Below are 22,674 nucleotides of genomic sequence, written 5' to 3'. Positions count from 1 at the left end.
CGTGTTGGATCAGAAAAGTAGTTTTCTTGCCAGCCTGATCTTTGCGTCGCATTCACATGCCAAGATGTCCATGCTAATCGTTATGACCATTATGTTGCTTCAGAAGTTTTGAAAAGCAATGAAAGCAAACTTTTTAATTGCCCTAACTTTACCATCTGTAAATATTTGCTGCTTGAAAATGCAACTGCATGGCCTGATGTTGCCAGTGGCTGAAAGCTTCCCACAATCCTTTTTCAGTAGGGATGAAATTAACCCCTGTGCAGAGAGCCAGTATAAGGATTAAGCACCATTAAGTCCTCAAAATAGGTCGTATGTGGGATTTAGGTGATTTATAGGCCTTATGATCCTCTGCACAGAGGTGAACTTTACCCAGGGAGCTGAAAAGTAGCAGTATCTTATGCCTACTCAGGAAAACACAGGCGTTTCATGGGATTGGGCCATAGAAAATCCAGCACAGCGCTGGGCAACCTAGGCTAGTGAGTGGGTCTCATGAGTGTCCCTCCTTCATCTCAGTGGGCCACGAGATTGTCATAACCAAGATGGTCTCCCAGGAGAGGATAGTTTTGCTATCTGTGCTTGTGTACCTAGAATTTGCAGGGTGTGCTGATTGAACTGTAGCAGCCCTTTGATTGGATGCAGCGGGAACACACAGCTCTCATAGTCAAAGTTGTGTGAAGTTAGCAGGTAATAAAATCCCCAAACAGATTCCCTGACTTACTAACTAAAAATTGGTGCACTCACACACTCCATGAATGAGCCTCAGGTTCACAGATGACTCAGTCACTGCAGAGGGGCTGGTCTCTTCTGGCAGGGATCCTCTTCAGGCGGGAATCAGGCTGCTTTGGTCCCAGGATTTCCCCTCACCGCAAAGGGGTGCAGGGCTCAAGATGCAGGCCACACAACTGCACCAAAATTCAAACTATAACCTCCTACCCCAGCATTCAGACCCACACAGCAGGCAGCAGCCCCAAACCAGCAGATAGAGCAGAGCTGACCATGCGGTGACTGGTCTCACCCAGGAGCTGGAGAGCCAACTCAGCCTGGCTGGGGAAACCTCCCAGCAAACTCCACAAACTGGGAATCAACAGTGGAGACATAAAACCCAGCTGAGGGATCCTGCCTTCAGGTCCCTAGAGGCTAGTTCTCAGGGGGAAACTCTGCATGCAGGCCTGGGGCTTACTAGCTCCCACCCAGCCAGTCCTCCCCTTGCCCTGGCTGGCCCAAGACTCCCCCAACAATGGCCTCTCCTTCCCACCCTGAACTCCCTTGGAGGGGCATCTCACTCCCTATGGGTTGCCGGGCAGACTCTGACCCTGGTAGGGAGAGGGAGCCAAGGCAAACTCAGAGTGCCTGTCCCTGAGCTTCCAGCATACAAAGCCCCAGGACTCTAGGTCATCTCCTGGGGGTTACACATGGGCTACTGAAAACAAATCAAGCTCCAGGAAGGGGTACAGTAGTCTGGAAAGATTGAGAGCCATTGACATAGGACACACCCATCTGATCGTAATGCTGCATAGCTTATTTGCAGAAAAAAATCTTTGTCTGTCATGGGAGAAGCACAAATTGTAGTGTAATTACTATACCTATTGGCTGCGTCTAGACTGGCAAGTGCGGAAAAACTTGTCATCTGTCTATACTGGCCGCTTGAATTTGCGCAAGAACACCGATGATCTGATGTAAGATTGTCAGTGTTCTTGTGCAAATACTATGCTGCTCCCGTTCAGGAAAAAGCCCTCTTTCGCAAATGTATTTGCGCAAGAGGGCCAGTGTAGACAGCTAAAAAGTGTTTTGTGCCAAAAAGCCCCGATGGCGAAAATGGCGATCGGGACTTTCTTGTGCAAAACCGCGTCTAGATTGGCACGGACGCTTTTCCGCAAAAAGTGCTTTTGCGCAAAAGCATCCGTGCCAATGTAGACGCTCTTTTCCGCAAATGCTTTTAACGGAAAAACTTTTCCGTTAAAAGCATTTGCGGAAAATCATGCCAGTCTAGACGTAGCCATTGTGATTTTAACAAAACAGCTGCACAAATCATGCTGTATTGCACATTGTTTCCTAGTATTAAAAATATTCAACATTTTACCCATTTTTAAACAATTGAATACCCAGAATGTCTGTCATTCTATGAGCTGACACTGTGCTTTTCTGTTTTTTTCACAGCTCAGAGTCTTCAAGTTGGCAAAGTCCTGGCCAACCTTAAATACTCTCATTAAAATCATTGGTAACTCCGTGGGTGCCCTGGGTAACCTCACCTTGGTTCTGGCCATCATAGTCTTTATTTTCGCTGTGGTCGGAATGCAGCTTTTTGGAAAAGACTACTTACTAAAAGTCGAAAAGATAAACAATACTAACAAGTTACCCCGCTGGCATATGTATGACTTCTTCCATTCATTCCTTATTATATTCCGGATTCTCTGTGGAGAGTGGATTGAAACCATGTGGGATTGTATGGAAGTGGCTGGGCAACCACTGTGCCTTCTCGTCTTCTTACTGGTCATGGTGATAGGAAACCTAGTGGTGAGTTTTCAGGATTTCTTCACCTATTTCTATTGTTTATGAGCAAATGTACTCCCTTTTCGCTCAAGAAATTGCAAATCTCCCATGATGCACAGGTATTGTTCTATATCTATGACTTTCTGGAAAATTGCCTTTCATTTTCATCCAAAGAACTTCTTTTCATGTCTCAGGGACAAAAACTGCAGAATTGCTTTACTGATCTTGAAAAAAAGCATTAATTCTCAGAGGAACAGAATGGCTTTCATTAGAAAAAAGGGACTTGAATTGATGATCATGATTGCTTTACTTAAGTTCAACCAAAGTCTTATGTGTTTTAGTGGGCCATAAGTGATTCATGGCCACGTGCTATACAAGAGTAAATTCAATTTAACTGTCTCCCTACCAGAATCTATTTTTAGTTCAATTCATTTTTGTTTTTGAATGTATGTAGCCTACTTGATCTATGGGGAACTTAGGTTATGTTTACTGTAAAGTCACTTTCTTGTTTGTTTTGTGGTAGAATATTTCATAAGTAAAGGATGAGTTACACAAGCTCTGAACCAAGTAAGACTGAATCTTCTGTCCCTGTTGTTTTATGGAGCACTTTGCTGGCTTGCAGTCATTTTGGAAATGTTTTGCTTATTCAGCTTACAGAATGTTTCTGGCATTGTGGATCTGGTGGGCTTGGTGTTGACACTATAAGCTGTTTAAAATGGGTTGTGCTGAAGAAATCTTGGAGTTGGTCCCTGTTTGTTTTATAGTATTCTTTTCAGAACTCAGCATTTTGGTTTGAAGCTCTAAGTATAAGATACCGACTATGGGGAAAGCAACTGAAGGAAACAGAGTGAGGCATTTATATCTGAAGCTAAACTAAATTTAAAAGATCAGATTTATACTGAAAACTTTTGATACAGATTGCAACGTCAGTTTTATAGCTGTTGACTGCAAAACAATGGAAAGATTAAAATCTGGTTTAACAAAAGGCAATGAAACTTTTTTTACAGATTTTCCTTTGAAGCTACATTTGGCCTGAAGAATTAGGACACAGTAATTTTTTTCCTGCATATCAAATGTGCTTCTTTCTTGAGGTTTGACATAGGAGCTGGAAAATTAACCCGTCCCTGCATGTCCTCCAAACAATTGTTTTACTCTTATTTAAACAATGGACACAACCTTTGATAAAGAAAAATTAAAATCATATTTAGCAAATATGAGAGAGAATATATGACTATGCCAGATCATTCCTTTAGGAGAGAGGGGGATCAAGTAAATTTTTCCCTAGTTATTAACACTCATCGTATATCCTTAGACATCTTATGTGAGGATCAGGAAATATAAATCAGATTCAGATGAGATTACACTAACATGTATATATTTAAGCTTTTGTGTTTATCAGCAAATCTTTCTAAATGTAATATTGACAGACTGCATCACCATGAACAATTCTAAAATTACCACTCTATCAGAAATACAATTGTTAACTTCATCAATTTCAGGAAATAGTTTTGTAGGCATGCTGTAACTGCTAAATAATTTGGAAGCGATTTATTTTAGGTTAATTAGCTCATAAAAGGTAGAAGAAAGGATGAAAATGGTTTTTTTTTGGGGGGGAGAGGTTTAACCTAAGAGGAGAAGGGGAAAGTAAACAGGATGATGAATACTGAATCACAAGAATTATGTAAATGGACCACGTTACACATAGCTTTCACAATTTTGGTTTTAATGATCAGATTGCAGATTGTGGACTCTGTTCTCTTAGTGAAATCAGTCAAAATATCCAGTTGCCTTCAAGTGAGCATTGGGTTGGACCCAGACTCTTTTACTCACCTGCTAAATAGAATTAGTCACAAAATGTGTTTAGAATATCATTAACATAAATTAACCCTTCATCCTTTGGTGGGAGAAGGCTCCAGTCCTGTGTGTGCTAATATATATAGGAGATTTCGTTCTATAAATAACTATCAAGCACTGACACTGGCATCTCATCAAGAAAGTTTTTAACTCCTTTTGCTCCTTGTTTCATGTCTCTGTTTCATGTCTGGGTTATAGAGCTCAGGGCTGAAAAGAAAAATATTTTCATGTTGGATCCTACCTCAGTTGTACTCAGAATCTTTCCTAGATCCTGAGAGCAGGAAGGGAAATTCTTGCCATTTATTCATATAGACAAGGGTTTTCATGCACATCAAAATTATGTATGTGTGAAATCATAGAATCATAGAGCTGGAAGAGACCTCAGGAGGTCATAAAGTCCAGCCCCCTGCCCAAGACAGAACCAATCCCAACTAAAATAAATGTATAGGTACTTGGAATTGTGTCCATGGCATCTTTGCCTTCTGAATCTGTAAAAATTCCCATAATGTGAAGTATATTTACTTTTTAAATTCCTCCAGGACTCCTTTTAGCAATGAGCTGGATTGGCCTTCAGTGAAGCTACATATATACAGGTGATTCAGAGACATAAATGTTATGATCCCATGACATTTGGCTTCTGGAACCTGGTTTGTATATACTGTAGTGCCATACCCTAAAGGGGACACATGATTGCTTAGTGGATGTCTTGAGTAACCTCACGCTGTATAACAATTTAACTTTTTTGGGGGGGGAGGGATGGAATTTTAGTAATTCCTAAATCTTCCATGAAAATACATACTTCCTGAGAAGTACATTGGTGCATTATGGTGTAAATGTGGAATTCTGCTTATTGTTAGGCAGCCCATGTTGGAGTCATCCTTCTAACACTGAACCCCAGATCACAGCCACAAAATTATGTACTGTGTAACTGTTCTTAGCACCGTTATACAATGATGCTGTCATCACATTGCATTTCAAGTGTCATTGATGTTGCTCTGGAGGTTATTACAAAATCAGAGGAGGAATGTAATAGCTATCCCACACTTACAGGAAACAGCTTCTGAATCTCTAACTGCATAATTATGTTTACAGTAAAATCTTACAAATGAGCTAGCATGTTTCAGATACAAATTTGGGTCACTGGGGTTAATAAGGCAAACTATAGACAGACAAGTTATTAAAAAGGGATATAGTCAGGTCTGTAATGAGGTACTATCTCATTCCTGGCCGCTGTTAGTGAAATCTACTTGTGCCTCATCATGTCATGTGCGCTGTCACTAAGGACCCAAGTGTGATGCCACATGCCTCTCAGAGGAGAATTTTGTAAGATGAATTTGAAAACTTTTGAATACTAGCACAGGACTTTGATATGATTGACAAAGCAAATGCCAGAAGCGGCAACTTTGCAACCTGCTTGTTTTCACGTACACACGTTCACACGCTTCTCCTTTAAAAGGATTTGCGAAGTATTTTCCTTTTTTACTCCAGAAGATGAATACCAATCTGACATCCTCTAATGAGAGTCCACCAAGTAATGCCCGCCCTGATCCAAGCACCTCCAGGACATCATTTTCTGCAGTGTCAGGATCCATGAGCCTCTGCCAGATTTTACTGCTGCCTTTACACAACTGCTTCCCTCATTCTGAGGTCATAAGCATCTCAGGATGCATTGTGTTTAATTAGAGAAAACAATTGAAGTAATCAAGCAGTTGGTCAACAGGACATGTCTTAAAGATAAAAGGGAAACAGGCTTACTTTACAAGATCTCTAGGGTTTCCCTAGTTATTTCATGGCACTTTGTGGAGCATCTTATGTCACAGAATGTGGTAATTAGCATTGGGACCTGGAGGAGCGGTAACTAATTAAAAGGGCTTGGGCATGAGGCTGATACATACAAGAACCACCATATGGAAAGCTCTGTATCAGAGGTATTATTTAGTTTTTAACCTTTGTGTCAATTTTATCTCAAGCCAGAACAATTTTGTGTAATAACAAACTCTAACAACAATGATCATTTAAGTGCCTGGCCCCAGAGCTGCCCCGCATGTCTTAAATGAGACTTTATCAGGTCTGCTTTAGTTAAACTTAGTGGAAACTTTTCTGTTTGAAAAAAGTTAGATGTGTCTAACATGTATTTCTCTCCCCTCCCCCCAACGCACACACTGTTTCCATTTCTCACAACAAGCCTCTAAGGCATATTCTTTCTGCCTTACCATAATGTGCTGCGTGGTTGTGACACACTTAGAAATCTGAAAATGTCAGCATTCTTGAAACATTCGTCCTTCTCTGCTTTCAGGTTATAACTCTTATCACACAGGATGGAGTCTCTAATTAGGTTCCTTGAAATGGAATTCTGGGAGGATGACAGTACATTCAGGTTAAATTAAAACTGTAGTCTGGAATTGGTTTTATGCCAGCACATGTCAAGCCTGGTTCGCCACTTTGTTCCTCTACTTTTGTCAAATGTATAAAATAGTACAAAACTGGTTTGGCTTCAGTACAATTTGCAGTGGTGTGAGCAGAAAATCAGGCCCAGTTACAGAAGATATGATCCAAGCATGATATGTCAGATGCCGCACATTGTATCACCGCAGACATCAGTGACGGAGGACTTGCTGACAGTCCCATGATTTGTACAGCCTGAGGCAGGATATTCTTGATGGAGGAAGGACTCCTGAACTCACTTCTTCCTTTGCTATGACAGAGCCTGACCCTGTGTACATTGAGTACATGTTTCCACAGACCAGGCCTGTAGTCAGGCCTGCCAAATGGCAGGGGCGGGGAGAAATTGCCTCGAAGCTCCATGATTCAAAGGGGGCTGGCGCTCTCAGCTGCTGCCACTATTACTACACTGAGGGTTGGGGTGGTGCGCTGCACTCCATGTGGCACTGAGGGATGGCTGCCCGGGCCCCGCCCTTCTGCCCACCTCCTTCCCTGCATTTTACCCAGGGGCCCACAGAGGCTATTTGCCTCCCTTGCCTGTAGTTCAGGCAGGCCTATGGTGGCAGAAGCAATTGAGAAACCAGACATGGAAAGTAAATATACCCTCTTCTTGCAGCAGATGCCTATACCTGGGTGCAAGAACCATCGCTGTGACATGTCTTTTCCCTTCCCTTGATGCCTGTCCCACTTCTCACCCCTTTGCAGCTGTGACTCCCCCCCCCCCCCCCCCCGGCGCTTCTCTTCTCCGAAGCAGAGATTCACGTAGATTCCCTGCCGACAGGCTGATTGGGACACAAAAGGTCCTGCTTAAACTGAGACTAGACCAGACGAGACATGCTAAGCCCTGATTAGTCCCCATCTCCTGGAACTATAGCAGCATCTTTTCCCTTCAGGGAGTGGAGTATAGAGAGACCAATGAAAAGTAGCCCTCCCCCCCTCCTTTTGAGAAAGTGAGAGAGTCTGAAAAAAAGCGCTCCTTTTTCCAAGTGACTGACAGTCTCTTAGGCTAGCCAGTGAGTGGGGATTTGTGTGTAGACGGGAACTGAATGTAAAACACAGATAATTTTGCATGGGGCCAGCAACTATGTGTGAGAGGCTCAAATTGAGTGGGGAGGGGTGAGGCTGTGACTGGGAGTGAGGGTGAGGAAGGCAGGGAGTGAGTGAGGAGGGGAGAGGGTGTGACTTGGAGTGGGGGGAGAGGGGGAGAGAGTGTGACTGGGAGTAGGAGTGAGGAGGGCAGGGAGTGATTGGAAGGGACGTGAGGCTGTGAAAGGGTATAGGACATGTGAGAAAAGTAGGGGGTAAATAGGGAGCAGAGAGAGTCTAACATTGGGATTGGGGAGGGGAGAAAGCGGGACTGGATTTACACCTAGGGTTCTGGGCTTGGGGGGAGCTGGCTTGGGTTGTTTTTTTTAATTAACGACAAAAGGGCACATAGAATCTTTGGAGTCATGTGTTTCAAGAATTCTGTAGATGGAGTCCTTTACTGCTAACCTACATGCAAACTCCAATCTCTGTGTGTGTCCCTGAGATCCGGGGTCCCCTGACTAGCGTGTCCATCCCCTGTGCTCACCGCCAGATGGGGGAGAAGGTGACCCAATCCCTCTTACCCCATCTCTCCTGCATCACCCATCATTGCCAACCCCAGCCTCCTGAAATCAAGGCCCACCCAATTGTCCTCCTTTGGCTACGCCACTGTCTGACACATTGCTTCGGTTCACAAGGGCAGTGGCAACAAAAGAGCCTTTCAAACTAGAGGACTAGTGTTTACATTCTAAGGCCATCACCTATTGTAACACTGTTTAATATTGGACCACCCAGTGTTGGTGCACAGGACAGTTAATTCATGTTAGTATGTTTCCGTGCTTAAAATTAAAAAGTTTCTGTGAACTTAGAGCAGGGAATGCAGATTTACAGATACTAGCAGGCAAACTTGCCTTATATGACGGATAAATTGTGCATGCAAAAATGTGCATCAATGTCATGAAATGGCTACAAATGCAGTAGAATATAAGGCATTCAAAAGGTTAACAAACCACAGGGCCACTGATGAAGCTCCTTGTCTGAGGTGCCATTTGCCTGGTTCTAGATGTATGAGACACATAGTGAGTAACAGTGCTGGATCTAGCTGGGGCAGTGAGGAAAGAAAGGTGGTTGATGGAAACAGCATCGCTGAGGAAGGAGTGATGGAAAAGTGAGGAAAGAAAGAACAAACACATTAAGTTGAAAGAAGTTCGTGGTAAATAGACTTCCCAGAGCCAGTTTTTAGTTAACTAAAATATAACAGGGACCACGGGACGAGACAGAATCGATGGACTGGGCAGGGCCAGAGGGAAGGCACTGGTGAGTGTACTGCAGTTGTCACCAGGCAGCCAAGTGCCTCAGCCTGACCCTGCTCTGAGTTTGTGAGGGGAGTTGGACTGAGCTCTCTCTTTCCTGGTTTTGGTTTGTTCTGAGTTGCATGATTATATGTTATGTGAAATTGAGCTGAAGTATTTATCCTCTTATTTAGAAGCTTATTTTTCAAAGCAAAGCAAAAAGTTCCATTGACTTTAATGGAAGTAGTGTCATATCCTATGTGATGGGGCGTCTGCCCCAAACTGACCCTTTAAAGAGTTAAAACCCTGGGAGAGGGGTGGAGCCAGCAGCTTGTGACAGAAAGCAGCCAGATGGGGCCCAGCTGAGGGCAGTATAAATAAAGGGTTCTGGAGGGGAGGAGAGACAGACTCACTCTTGCTTAAGCTGGAGAACAGGAAGGATCTGGCTGCCAGGGAAGCTAGAGGCTTCCTGATAGAGAGCAGGGCTCTGGGAAGGCAGGCAGAGCTGGGGAAGCTCTGGCCAGGCAAGCTCCCAGGTTGCAGGGCCTGAAGCAAGGCCAGAGGGCACTAAGGAATATAGATGGGATAGCAAAAGGCAGCAAGTCCACACCCCTTTGTCAGTGACGAGTGGCCACTTCAGACTGCAGTTTGCCCCGGTAGCAGGGACTAGATGAAGACTGGCAGTAGGGTCACTGAGGCAAGTTGGGCATAATACGTAGAATCATAGGGTTTAAAGAGTCCTTTGGAGGACATCTAGTCAAATCCACTGCTCAAAGCAGGACCAGTCCCAACTAAATTATCCAGTTAGGGCTTTGTCAAGCCAGGACTTAAAAACCTACAAGGATGTAGAATCCACCACCTCTTTAGGTAACCCATCCCAGTGGTTCAGCACCCTCCTAGTGAAATAGTTTTTTTCCTAATATCCAACCTAGACCTTCCGGCACTGCAACTTGAGACTATTGCTCCTTGTTCTGTCATCTGCCACCACTCTAGAATAGCCATGCTCCATCCTCTTTGGAACCCCTCTTCAGGTAGTTGAAGACTGCTATCAAATCCCCCCTCATTCTTGCAGACTAAATAAGACCATAGGCCAAGAAGGATTAGATCGTTAGCAGTAAATGTCAGTAGACATCTATTTCACTGAGCACACACAAACTGAAAAAATATTTCCATCCATAATAATTGAAAGGTACAGATAGTCCAAGAAAGAAAAATGCTCCTGGAGACCTTATTAGAGTTTGACTTCAGGGCATTTACTTTCTGATATTGACAACTTATGTTTTAACTGTAAATCTTTAACATTTTGAATCTGAGTCTTTTGCCATGAAATACTTGTTGTGACCTGCCCTTCTCAAACACCTCTTCCCCCAATATTTTCTTGCAACTGTGAAAATGTTTATAATTTTTAAAAAAAAATCTTAAAAATAAATACCAATATTGTCTGTCAGGTATATAAATTGAAATATTGAATCTAGCCAAGCCTAACTATATTGATTCCCTAGGGGGGCAGACAGATTTGTGGACCCTGAGCAAGGTGTGGGGGGCAGCTCTATGCTCCCAGCAAGGGCAGGGCCATGGTCCGAAGAGATGGGTCAGGAGCAGCCAGCCCTCAGCGCTGCCTGGAGCACATGTAAAGGGCCAACAGCTCTGACTGCCACCACTTCTGCAGTAGCAGCTGTGGCGACTGGGGGTAGCCGCAGACCCTTTTGAAATGCCAGGTCCCGAGGCAACTGCCCCCTTTGCCGCCCCCTAGGATTGCCAGAAACCAAAAATACTGAACACCCAAAAATAACCAAAAATACTGAACACCCTCTCCTTCCCCCCCCCCCCCCAAAAAAAACACTGGGGAAAAAATTCTGTTGAGAAAAACAAAAGGGGGGAGACCAAAGTTGTTGAGCAAAATAAAATAAAATTTAAATTTAAAAAACAGCATGGCCCCTTTAAGAAACGTTTTTGAGACATTTTGGCCTTTACAGGCTGCCGGCGGTCGCCCGCCATCTTGCCTCCCTGCGCCGGGCTGGAGAGCTCCCCTGCAGAACCGGGTTAGCACCCGGGATTTTCACCTCCTGGCTAGGAAAAAAATCAGAAAATACTGGGCATTCTAGGTGTCCGGTATTTTCTCAATTTTTTTTACCGGACAGGAGGCAAAAATACCGGTCTGTCCAGTTCAATACCGGACACCTGGCAACCCTATGCCTGCTACTCCTTTCCCCCATGTTGGTAGACCTGATTACTCCTTTCCTTATCTCTGATCTGCGGTCTTGAAGTTTGTCTGGCATAAAATGGGCAGGGAACAGGCTTTCTAAAGTTGCTTTTATAGTCCTAATGCTCCATGAATATTTGATAGGAATAACAAAGCAAATCCAGGATGGCAGCCAGGATTCTGTGACTCCCTCAGTCGTTCCATAAGCCTGCAGTTTGTCCCACAGGTCCAGTTTTAAATAAGAGGACACTACTTGTCTGTCTAGTCCCTGCACTACCCTACACCAATCCTGGCTACACAGACATTTTCATAAAATGATACATTCGATCCATCAAACTATGGGCCTATTCATAATTAGAGCCCTGTGTATATCAGAGCTTTAATGTAATTTTTAAGTATTTCTAAAAGGAAAAGGTCTACGACAAAGCCTTTAGTATAAAATTTACCTCGGCTATTCAGTGTCAAGAACTGAATGAATTAAGTTGCCATTTAGAAGTGGTGAATTTTCTTTTACAAATAAAAACCTTGCAGTTTACACAGGGCCCTAATCATAGCCATTAGGATTCATGTATGGATCTCCCCTTTTCCACAAGGATGCTGAGATCAGCCCACTGGAGCAGAATCTCCCTTGCTTCTAACTTCAGAGGTAGGCAGTGGGCAGGCCAGAGTAATAGTATGCAGGACTATTTGCAGGGGGCAAATGAGTGTGAGTGCAGCACTTTACAACCAGGGGGGAAGTGGGATGAAAAGTCTGAGGAAAAATTCATAGTGACTTTCTACCCGAAATCCCTTCCCATGGGCATCTATGTGAGAGGGGACCATCAAGCCCTTTGTAGTTGCCTACTAGCCAGTAATTATGAATGTCATTAAGTAGTTATGTACTTGATGAAAATGTCCAAATTATTTATTTATCCAGTCACAAAAATTCAGGGTTGTTTTCCCCCTCTCTTTTTAAAATACTGTACTTAACAACAAAGCAAAGGGACCCGCTGCTAACCAAAGCATTAGGGATGTGATAAATATTTGATTTTGATTAGACTGGCATACTAATGTTGCCTTTTGTTCAATGTTTGCAATCGAGTAAACAGAACATCAAGGAACGGCACAAATGATGAGTTGGGATGCATTTCTAATTCAATGTGTTGCGTGGCTCCTGTGAATATCTTTTAGATTGCACATTTTCTAAGGCATGGACTGGGCCATCATTGGCAGGGGAGCAGATAATAAGGCAACTGGGGAAAGAGAGAGGCCTAGTAGTTACCAAGTATCCAGTAATTATGTATTTTATCATGTAGTTATGTACTTGGTGAAAACATCCAGATTGTTTGTTTATTTAATCATCATAAATTCAGGCTTGCTCTTTTGCTCTCTCTTGGAAGTACTTGGCAACAAAGCAAAAGGACTGCTTCAATAAAAATATCAAATATTTACATCCCCTGACCCTCAGCCTCTCTAAAAGAGGGGTCAGAAAGTGTCAGGTTTATATGTCAGCCACGGTCTATGTCAGCTGTGGCCAATCCACGGCTCGTGAGCCGCATGCGGCTGTTCCACCCCTGGGGTGCGGCTCACAAAGACTCCCCCCCACCCCCGGCTCATAAAGCTGCTCCCGTGCCCCCAAAAACGTCCCTCTCCTCCCGGCTCCCCGTGCTGACCTGTGCAGGGGAGCTGACTGGTGCAGCCAATAATGATGGAGAAATAAAGACGGTATCAGCCAAAAAGCCTCTAAATGCATTTTCTTAAAGGGGCAGAGTTTGGTGGGGGTTTTTTGTTTGTTTGTTTTTTGCTCAATTAGAGCAAAAGTACTTTTAAAGTCCTTTTTTTTTTTCTCTCTTTTTTTTTCTTGCTTGACAACTTTGCCCCGGCTCTTTGTGCTGGATCCACTGATATCTTGGCTCTTTGCCCAGAATGGATTGGCCACCCCTGGTCTAGGTGAAGTGATGACTTACACTGTTTATAAATTCTTTGACTAGCACAATGGACAGAGGTGCTTACTTCAAAAAGTCCTGGCTTGAGGGCCAGTCAAAGCTTGTTGAAGTTAATGGAAAGATTTCAGCTAAAGTCACTGGGCTTTGGGTCTGGCCCTTAATGACTAGGTCTGAGACATTCTCAGACATTAGCAGTATCTGTACCAGGCACTGTTTAGCACTGCATAAGAACAGCCCTATTGGATCAGACCAACGGTCTCTCTAGTCCAGTGTCCTGTCTTCCTACAATGACCAATGCTAGGTACCCCCAAAGGGAATGAACAGAGCAGGTAATCATCAAGCGATCCCACCCCCGTCACTCAATCCCAGCATCTGACAAACAGGCTAGGGACATAATTCCTAACCCATCCTCCATTGATGGACCTATCCTCCCCAAATGTATCTAGTTCTTTTTTGAACCCTGTTAAAGTCCTGGCATTCACAACATAAAAACCCACACTCTTTTTGGAGACCAGAACACTCAGTCTCTTGCAGCTTAGACCAGTCGTGTTCAACCTTTTTTTATTCACAACCCCCAGAACACTCAATTGGGAAAAAATGTTTTTCAGCAAAACCAAAAAAACCATGGCCCCTTTAATTTAAAGCACCGCTCCGCTCCTCCCACCCCTGCTATGCATACGTTGGGTGCCGAGCCGGGAAAACAAAATGGTGGCTAGCCCAGCATTGTGACCTCCCAGCAAGACAGCCACAACCCACGGGTTGCGCACCACTGCCTTAGCCCACTCAACCATTTGTTCACTTACTCCTTGTATGAGCCGGAGGAAGAGTGAAGAGAAACAAGGACCTAGATGTGTGGGACTCTTCCCAGACTGTACATATACCTGCCACTACAGGTCAGAACCAGTCCTGAAAAGGGCCTTTGTACAGTGCCACCATCTATCTCTGCCATAAGACATGTGACAATGATCAATGAAGTCAGAATACTTCTGTGTTCAATTGAAATGTGATTTCTAATAGGATTGACTTTGTGGAAGTTTAGTCCAAAGGTCAAATTTCAAGAATTTAAGTGGCAAAAGCTTGTAAGAGCTGTCACTAAGGCAGTAAAGGATGCATGCTGGGGACCAAAGATAAGGTCAGTAGCTTTGTTTGAAGCACAGATAAGGTCAATGACTGAAGCTCTGTCAAGATGCCAGCATTTTAAAAACACATGAAGTATTTTGGGAAAAGTTTTCAAGACCTGAGCTTCCATTATTATAAAATTAGTTAAGGATGCTTCATCCCAGAGGAATGAGGCCTTGATTCATTAAAGTTTCTTGGCCCCAAAAATGCATGAAAATGGAATTAGGACACTGGCTACAGTTTTTAACAAGTTTCCAATGATCTTATTTTCTTTTCAGATTTGCGGTATGTCAAACTAGAATTGCTATGGCCAATTTCCTTATTTTTCATTATATATCCCCAGAGGGATTTACCACCCAAAAATTACTGCTTAGCTTGACCCAAATGATGCAATTCTGAATTAACTTATTATTTAGCACCTAACAACAAACATTTTCTTGTTCAAATGCGGGTGAAACATTTTTCTGAAAATGAAGAGCTGATTAAGAGGGTTGCTAACAAGTGCTACTGTGAAAGTAAAGCAATCTCCTTAGAGGGGAATAAAGTATTTATACTGAAGGTCTTACCCATCACCCATAATTTACGTAAACTAAGGTGCAAAACTGCAAGAAAAGAAGTATACTTTTGCAGGAAACTCTGGGGAAGATTATTGAGTCTTCATTTGGGATTTAGTGGGAAGCTCTGAAGATGATGAATAGTTCTTTTCCTGTTCCCATGTGGCAGCAGTCTTCTTGCATAGGTATTGACAGAGATGTTGAGACTATATCAGACCAGAGGTCTAGCTACTCTAATCCTTGACCAACACCAGACGTTTGAGACATAGGTGAAAAAGATTTCATACACGCAGAGAAATCCTCATCCATTTGATGGGGAAACTAGGCAGGCATCGAGGAGTCCTGTGGCACCTTATAGACTAACTGAAGTGTAGGAGCATAAGCTTTCGTGGGCAAAGACCCACTTCGTCAGAGGCATGCATCTGACGAAGTGGGTCTTTGCCCACGAAAGCTTATGCTCCTACACTTCAGTTAGTCTATAAGGTGCCACAGGACTCCTCGTCGCTTTTGCAGATTCAGACTAACACGGCTACCCCTCTGATACTAGGCAGGCATCGATACCAAATAGTAACAAAAGAGCACAAAACCTAAAGTATCCCTTTATATTTCTCTTTGTAATAAGGTTAGTGTCACTGGAAATTAAATTATCCTGATCCCTCGACTAACCTAGTATGGTAAAGTCAGGAGACCTTCTTTTGAATTCTTTCTCAATCATTTTTGGCTACAGTCTGTATCGTTATTTCATGCCTGACTAGGGATGTAAGTGACTAGTCGAATAGTTGATTAGTTGTGTTCCCCACCCCTAGCAGCAGCAAGCAGCGGGGGAGAACAGGAGCCAGTGCTGGGGGAAGCCAGCTTAAAAGCACTGCACTGTCTCCTGCTGGCTCTTAATACATTTAAAAATCAGAAGTGAAGCAGGGGGACCCAATGCAAGCTGGGACAGCTGATTCCTGGCTTGCACTGGGTGTCCCACTGAACTTTAGACTTTTAAATGTATTAAGAGCTGGCAGGCAGGCTCTTAATACATTTAAAAGGCTGGTGCGCAGCGGGAGGGAGGGAGGACCCTGCATGAGCTGGGATTCAGCTGTCAGGCATGAAATAACAATACATTTAAAAGACAGAGCCGCAGTGGGGTTAGCTCCCTGGCTGGAAGCTAAGCCCGCTGCGGCTCCCCTGCTTATCGACTAATCAACTACTCAATGGAAAATCAATCGACTAGTCAATTAGTTGATTAAACTAAATTTAACATCCCTATGCATGACATTGCCAAAGGATTTCCAAAATAGGTGAAAGAACATGTGCTGACTCTTCCACATCAGAAGTGAGCTCTTATTGTAAAGACTGGAATGCAACTTGAGCTTTATCCTTTTTAGGATTAAATATGGCTCATGGCCAGGCTTCTTCAGGCTTACAAAACGTTTGCAAAATTAAAAAATATATTGTTGACTCCTAAAAAGAAAAAGATGTAACGTTGTGTATTAAAGGCATGTGATATCACCTTGCTAATGCTTAGATTCCTACTGTCCCAAATTTAGAGACTAGATATATTTTACAATGCAAAATGACTCCATTTTACATTTTAGACAAGGACTATTAATTATAATATTAAGCCAACTGTGCAGTGTCTAGCCAGAACAATCTTAAAGGAAAGAAGTGAAAGACTCGCTTTGTAGTATCTCTAAATCAATAATTGGTTCCTGTGTTAACTATGATGTGGTATTTGGTGTTAGTAATTACAGTAACCAATAGTTATGGGAGGTGTTAATATCTTGTTATAAGAAGTGTACTTGGTAACAGTCAAATATAGAGGTTTGCTTTACATTCATGAAAAAAACTGAGCAAGTATCTTGAGTGTTGGAAGTAGTTGTATATTTGGTTTCTGCTTCACAGATAAAAAGTGTGTGTTTGTACAAGATGTGTATTGTATTAGTGTCTGGGGACTCCTCACTGTAATGGTCATAGTAAGGATGTTAAGGACTAGTCAACTGGTTGACTATCTGATAAGCAAATGCTTATCAGATAGTTGAGTCGACTAGTTGATTGTCCCCCTCTTTGCTGCCTCTATTAGATAGAGGCAGCAAAAGGGGGGAAACAGGGTACTTCAAAACGGCAGCACTGCACAGCTGATCCAGAGCTCAGCTGTGTGGCACTGCTCCTTTGAAGCACCGCTTCAGTGTTTCAAAACAGTGCCTCACGGAGCTGACCCCGGGCTCTGTGCAGCATTGCCCCTTTGAAATGCCGCCACGGCGTTTCAAAGGGGCAGCACCGCATGGAGCCCAGGATCAGATATGTGTTGCTTCCCAATTGAATCGCCATCACAGTGTTTGCGGGGAGCCCAGGGTCAGCACAGGTTCTCTGAATCCCCTGCTCGACCCCAGGCTTTATGAGGGCACTTCCACTTTGAAATGCACAAGAGCCCTTGCTGGGGACTCTTGTACATTTCAAAGCTGGCATGCGTGTGTGCAGCCCAGAGTCAGCGGGACTTTCCACTAGCCCCAGACTGCACACGGAAGTGCCTATCGACTAGTCGAGTAGTCAATGGAAATTCCATCAACAACTAGACTATTAAATTACTTGATATTTAACATCCTTAGTTCATAGCAATGAGCAAAAGGTCATAAGGAATCTGAACAAAATTTCCACTCTCTAATAAGGCTTAATAAATGCAGTGCTTGTACCTTAAATATAAGATAGATAAGGTGGTTGAGGTAATGTCTATTAGTGGAGCAAATTTTGTTGCTGAGAAAACCAAGTTTTCAACTTGTCCAGCGAGCTCTTCTTTTGAGCTGGGAAACTCCTCTGTCACTCCTAAACACAAGGTGGAACAGATTATTACCATAAGTAGTTAACATATATTTCAAGGTACCATTCCAGGTGAAGCAGCCTATTAACATCCCTCCAGAGTAGGGAGGAAAGGAAGAGGGAGGAAAACAACTGGTGTGAGGGGGTTGCTAGTGGGTTGTTATCATGTTAACGAAGCCAACAATGTAAAGTAGTAACACTGCCCAGTCAGGTCACTACACCGGATTGGGGCCTGCATAGTAACTTGCTAAAAACCTCCAGATTTACCCTTTTAAATTTAAAATACTGTCACTTCTCTGCTAATTGTATGATAACTCAGGAGGCTGGCGTTGATACCAAGAAGCTGCTGTGGTGGTTTTACTTTATGGCTACATCTACACTGCGGAGTTATTTTGGGTTACCAGAAGTACTGTGTCTTTTGAGCAAGCCTGTTATTTCAACATCTAATGGGCTCACTGTTCCAACGTTCCTGTAAACCTCGTTCCACAAGGAATAAGGGATGTTTCGGAATAGCTCTCTATTTCGAAATTAACTTGAAATAAGTTATGCAATTTGCATAACAAATTGTGTAGCTTTTTTTGAGCTCCGGGTGCAGTGTAGATTCACCCTTTGACAATTAAGACCAGTGTGAACATTCCAATGGAAAACATGATTTGTCCCTCCCCATAATCACATCCTGGTGAGAGACAGTGGTAATGATCTTCAAACTTGTATCCATTACAAATGAGTATAATTGATCTGCCTTTCTTGGCATATATGCCATACTCCTCACCAGGCTATCTGCAGTTTTGATGACATAACACAAACAAAATCCATCTACTTTATCTCTGTTTGTTGTTAACCAGTTTTAAACTGGATAATTTTTTTCTAATGCTTTTGGAATATATTGAGCCCCTAACATCCCTTAAATAACTGCCTTGCCAGAATAGGCTTAACAACACATTTGGCTGAGAACAATTTTGCCATTCTAATTATCTTATTTTGTCTCTCTAGATAGCTACTTGAGCTGGCCTAAATAACACTATTAGAGTTCTAATTGTACTGGTGAATTATAGCCTCTTTTGATGTCTGTTGAGCACCCTATGGGAACATATGTGATTTTACATCATGGCTGCAGTATGGAAAGGAATATGTCTTGCCAGTGTTCCCTGTAAGTTGTGTACTTGGGCAACCACCCAGGAGAGTTTGAAATGCTGCCCAGTTGACTAGCAGAATACCCACCATTGGTGGCAGCATGTGTTTTTATTGGTGGCGTGCACAAAATACCTCATTGCAGATAACAAAATTGATTCCACACATGGAAGGAAACAATTAGTGGGAACATTGCTCGCCACCACCAATCTCACTCACTCGCTCACTTACTTACACACATGTACAAATGTGCATGTTCTAAATTACAAAAAGCAATAGTGCAAGATTTTTAAAAGTGGAAGTGATTTTGAGTTTCTCTGTGCGAAACAGGAGACACGTTAGAGCAGTGGTTCTCAAACTTTGTGGCCTGCCGCCCACCCTGTTCTGAGCACGTCTTTTTGTGGACCACCAGCCAACCATCCTGACAAAATGGGCACAGGCCAGATTCAGCCCACCAGACTCACCTCCCCAGGAATCCGCCAACCTTGCCGGGGACCGCTGCTGGAGCACCAGTGCAGGCTTCCTGATGCGGAGGCGTAGGACAAACCCCGAGCCCACAGGCCACCTGCAAGATGGTTGTGGACCACTGTTGGTCCACAGACCACACTTTGAGAACCACTGCCCGAGAGGGACTTATTTTCAGAAAATGCTAAGCACCCATCTTCTCTCAAAATATGCCCAAGTTGGACTCTCAGCATTGCGGCACTCGAAATCACTAGTCACTTTAGAAATTCTTAAATCTTGTCTACAGTGGTGAATAGTAAGCCATACATGTTACATTAGTTTAAATGATAAAAAATGAGCAGTGTAGATATCTGCTGAGAGATAAGGAGTGTCACATGGGTCACTTTGAATCAGTACTTAGCAATATGAACATGCCACATGTGCTCAGCCTTGTTTTAGGAAGCGAGGAGGCAAGAAATTTGGATTCCCAGGCTTGGAACTTCTTAGAGCCCAGGCGAATATGCACCTAATCTCACATTTTAAAAAGTCACTTGCACATTATAGCACAACATTTCAGACACAGTCTAGCAACAATAATGCTTACAGAGTGCCTTTTCTCAGTCATTCCCAGGCCAGATTCACCACTGTTTTATTCCAGCTTTATGCTACAAGATAGAAGGATTGGGCCTTATTCTACTCTCTTCCTTGTGTAAACCATAAGACTTTACTGAAATCATTGGAGTTATACCAGTTTTACATGAGCAGATGAGACAGAAGCCAAGCCATTATATTCACCCAATTTTTCTCTGTGGATAAAATGTATTTTTAACTAGCATAACAAATTGCAGACCATATATTCTATAGAGCTATTTTGATTTATACTAGATGAGGTTCTAATTCGCTATTTCATTATATTAAATTAGAAGATTTACTCATTGTTGCTCAGGTCCTTAACTCAATTTTTGGTTTTTTTGGAAATTAAATTGAAAACATTTAAATAATTGCTCTGAGGATGAGAGGTTCAATATGCAGGTTGCCTTGGCGAGATAGGACTTACCCCAGCCCTCTCTTACCAGAGCAACTTGGGTCTAGGTGAAAAGAGCTGCTTCATGGCTGCTACAGCTCCAGTGGGTGCAGCCAGAGGAGGGGTTCATGTTCCCCAGCTGTGGCAGGTTCAGGCTTGTCTACCCCTGCACTCCGCAGCCAGAGTGAGGACTGCAGCAAACTGTGCACTTTTCCCTCATTCCCTGACATAGAGAAACAGCCTGTAGTGTTCCCATACAAATAGGAAGGTGGGTAGGGTTGCCAGGTGTCTGGTATTGCCTCCTGTCGGGTAAAAATTTCAGAAAATACTAGACACCTAAAATGTCTGGTATTTTCTGTTTTTTTTCCCTGCCAGGAGGTGAAAATAGCAGACACCTGGCAACGCTACAACACACTCAGCGCCCAGGCCCAGCCCCCGGACCCTCCGATGGGCCCTCCTGGACCCCTCGCCAGGCCCCCGTGGACGTTCCCCCATCCCCCTGCTTACCTGGTTCCGCAGGGGCTTGTGTTATTGCTGGAACAGAAAAACAAAATGGCCACTGGCAAACAAGCCTCTTCTTAAAGGGGCCATGCTGATTTTTTTTTTAATTTAAAAATTTTTTTTTGCTTAATTGCTGTTTGGGTGCTTTTTTTTGACTCAACAACTTTGGTGTCCCCCTTTTTTGGGTTTTTTTTTTTTGGAGGGGGCATGTTCGGTATTTTTGGTTAATCCATCTGGCAACCCTAAAGGTGGGTGCCTGGTGTATGGGAGGCTTGGGTCTGGGGCCATGCTGGATGGGGAGCCCCTTTCATCTGCCTAATGATTCTGTCTCTTTTCTGTATGGTTTTGTGTGTCCTCGTATGAATCGGGGGGAGCTTCACCCCCTCCCCTCCCCTGCTGTCCCTAAAGGGCACCTGGGGGTGGGAGACATGAGGTTGGAGGAGTCCCAGATGGGTGGGGTGCATCCCCGACAGCCCTTTTTACCTGCCTAGTGATTTCTGTCGTTTTTTTCTGCATAGTTTGATGAGAAGCAATCCCATTCCAGGCACATGGTAGGAGGGATAGCTCAGTGGTTTGAGCATTGGCCTGCTAAATCCAGGGTTGTGAGTTCAATCCTTGCAGAGGCCATTTGGGGCAAAAATTCATCAGGGATGGTACTTGGTCCTGCTGAGAAGGCAGGGGACTGGACTTGATGACCTTTCAAGGTCCCTTCCAGTTCTAGGAGATAGGCAATCTCCATTATATATCACATCCCATTATCCTGGCACAACCAAACACTTACTTTGTTTTAAGTTATAAGAGGCAGCTGCATACTAAATTTGCTCATACTAGCGTAATCCACACACCTAGGCTATGTTTACACTCGTGTCTTCTTGCGTGAGTAATATGCAAATGAGGCTAAGCGTTGAATATCGCCGAGCCTCATTTGCATACCTAATGAGCCACCATTTTTTTCAGAAGAGGCTCTTGCGCAAGAAGGTGCGTCTACACTGCCCTTTCTTGTGCAAGAAAAACCCTCTTGCGCAATGCCGTTACACCTATTACTTGAGAGGAAGAATGGCATTGCGCAAGAGGGTTTTTCTTGTGCAAGAAGGGGCAATGTAGACAGCTCCGTCTTGTGCAAGAACCTCTTCTGCAAAAATGGCGGCTCATTAGTTATGCAAATGAGGCTCGGCGATATTCAACGCTTAGCCTCATTTGCATATTACTCGCGCAAGAAGACGCGAGTGTAGACATAGCCCTAGTGTGGTTCACTGTTCTATGCAGTGGCACCTAGACCACAGCAACAGATAAGATCAAGAGACCTCTACAACCAGCGCTGAGAGTCAGCTGGCTTTTAGCTCAAAGGGTAGAAGCTCCTATACTAAGCTTCAGAGGTCCTAGGTTCAGAACCTCCTGGTGGTGGTTACACTAGCTCTTATTGTTTAGCCTGTTGAACAAACAGGCAAATGGGTGAAAGACAGAGAAACTCTCTCAAATATATAATAGATTAAAATTAACAAATCAATAGACAGGACATAGTTTTACAAAATATGGTAATGAAGAGTTGATGAGAGAAAGTGCCTTATAAAAGTTTCCCTTCCTAGCATCAACCCGTTTTATAATGTCAAGTACGATCACCTACAGACCTAGTGTGCAGGCCAGGAATACTACATCCAAATTCACACTTATTTTCATTGCTACATTTTAAAATAATTGGTGAGAAACTTTAAACAAGGTATTGTCTTTCTCCATCCTATATTCTTATTTTGCCATGAATCCATAATGCCGAATTTATGATATCACGATCATTTTGATAGCAAGAGACTGGGATGTCACAATCCTGGGATTATGACTTCGCTGCAGGATAAAGGAGAAAGTGGACTGA

The 22,674-nt window shown here is 43.4% G+C and overlaps 1 protein-coding gene across 1 annotated transcript in view; it reads left to right on the top strand.

Annotated features, from left to right (window-relative positions):
- Positions 1-22,674, top strand: part of LOC102452890 (sodium channel protein type 5 subunit alpha-like) — a 340,594-nt gene that overhangs the window by 192,614 nt on the left and 125,306 nt on the right. Inside the window, exon 16 of the mRNA XM_075922835.1 lies at positions 2,158-2,514. Within this exon, the coding sequence (XP_075778950.1) occupies positions 2,158-2,514 (357 nt within the window). The remainder of the gene's footprint in view (positions 1-2,157; positions 2,515-22,674) is intronic.

The sequence above is a fragment of the Pelodiscus sinensis genome, chromosome 2, assembly GCF_049634645.1.
Source record: "Pelodiscus sinensis isolate JC-2024 chromosome 2, ASM4963464v1, whole genome shotgun sequence".
NCBI lineage: Eukaryota > Metazoa > Chordata > Testudines > Trionychidae > Pelodiscus > Pelodiscus sinensis.
Note: the sequence above shows the minus strand (reverse complement) of the source record. Positions and strands in the feature narration are given on the sequence as shown.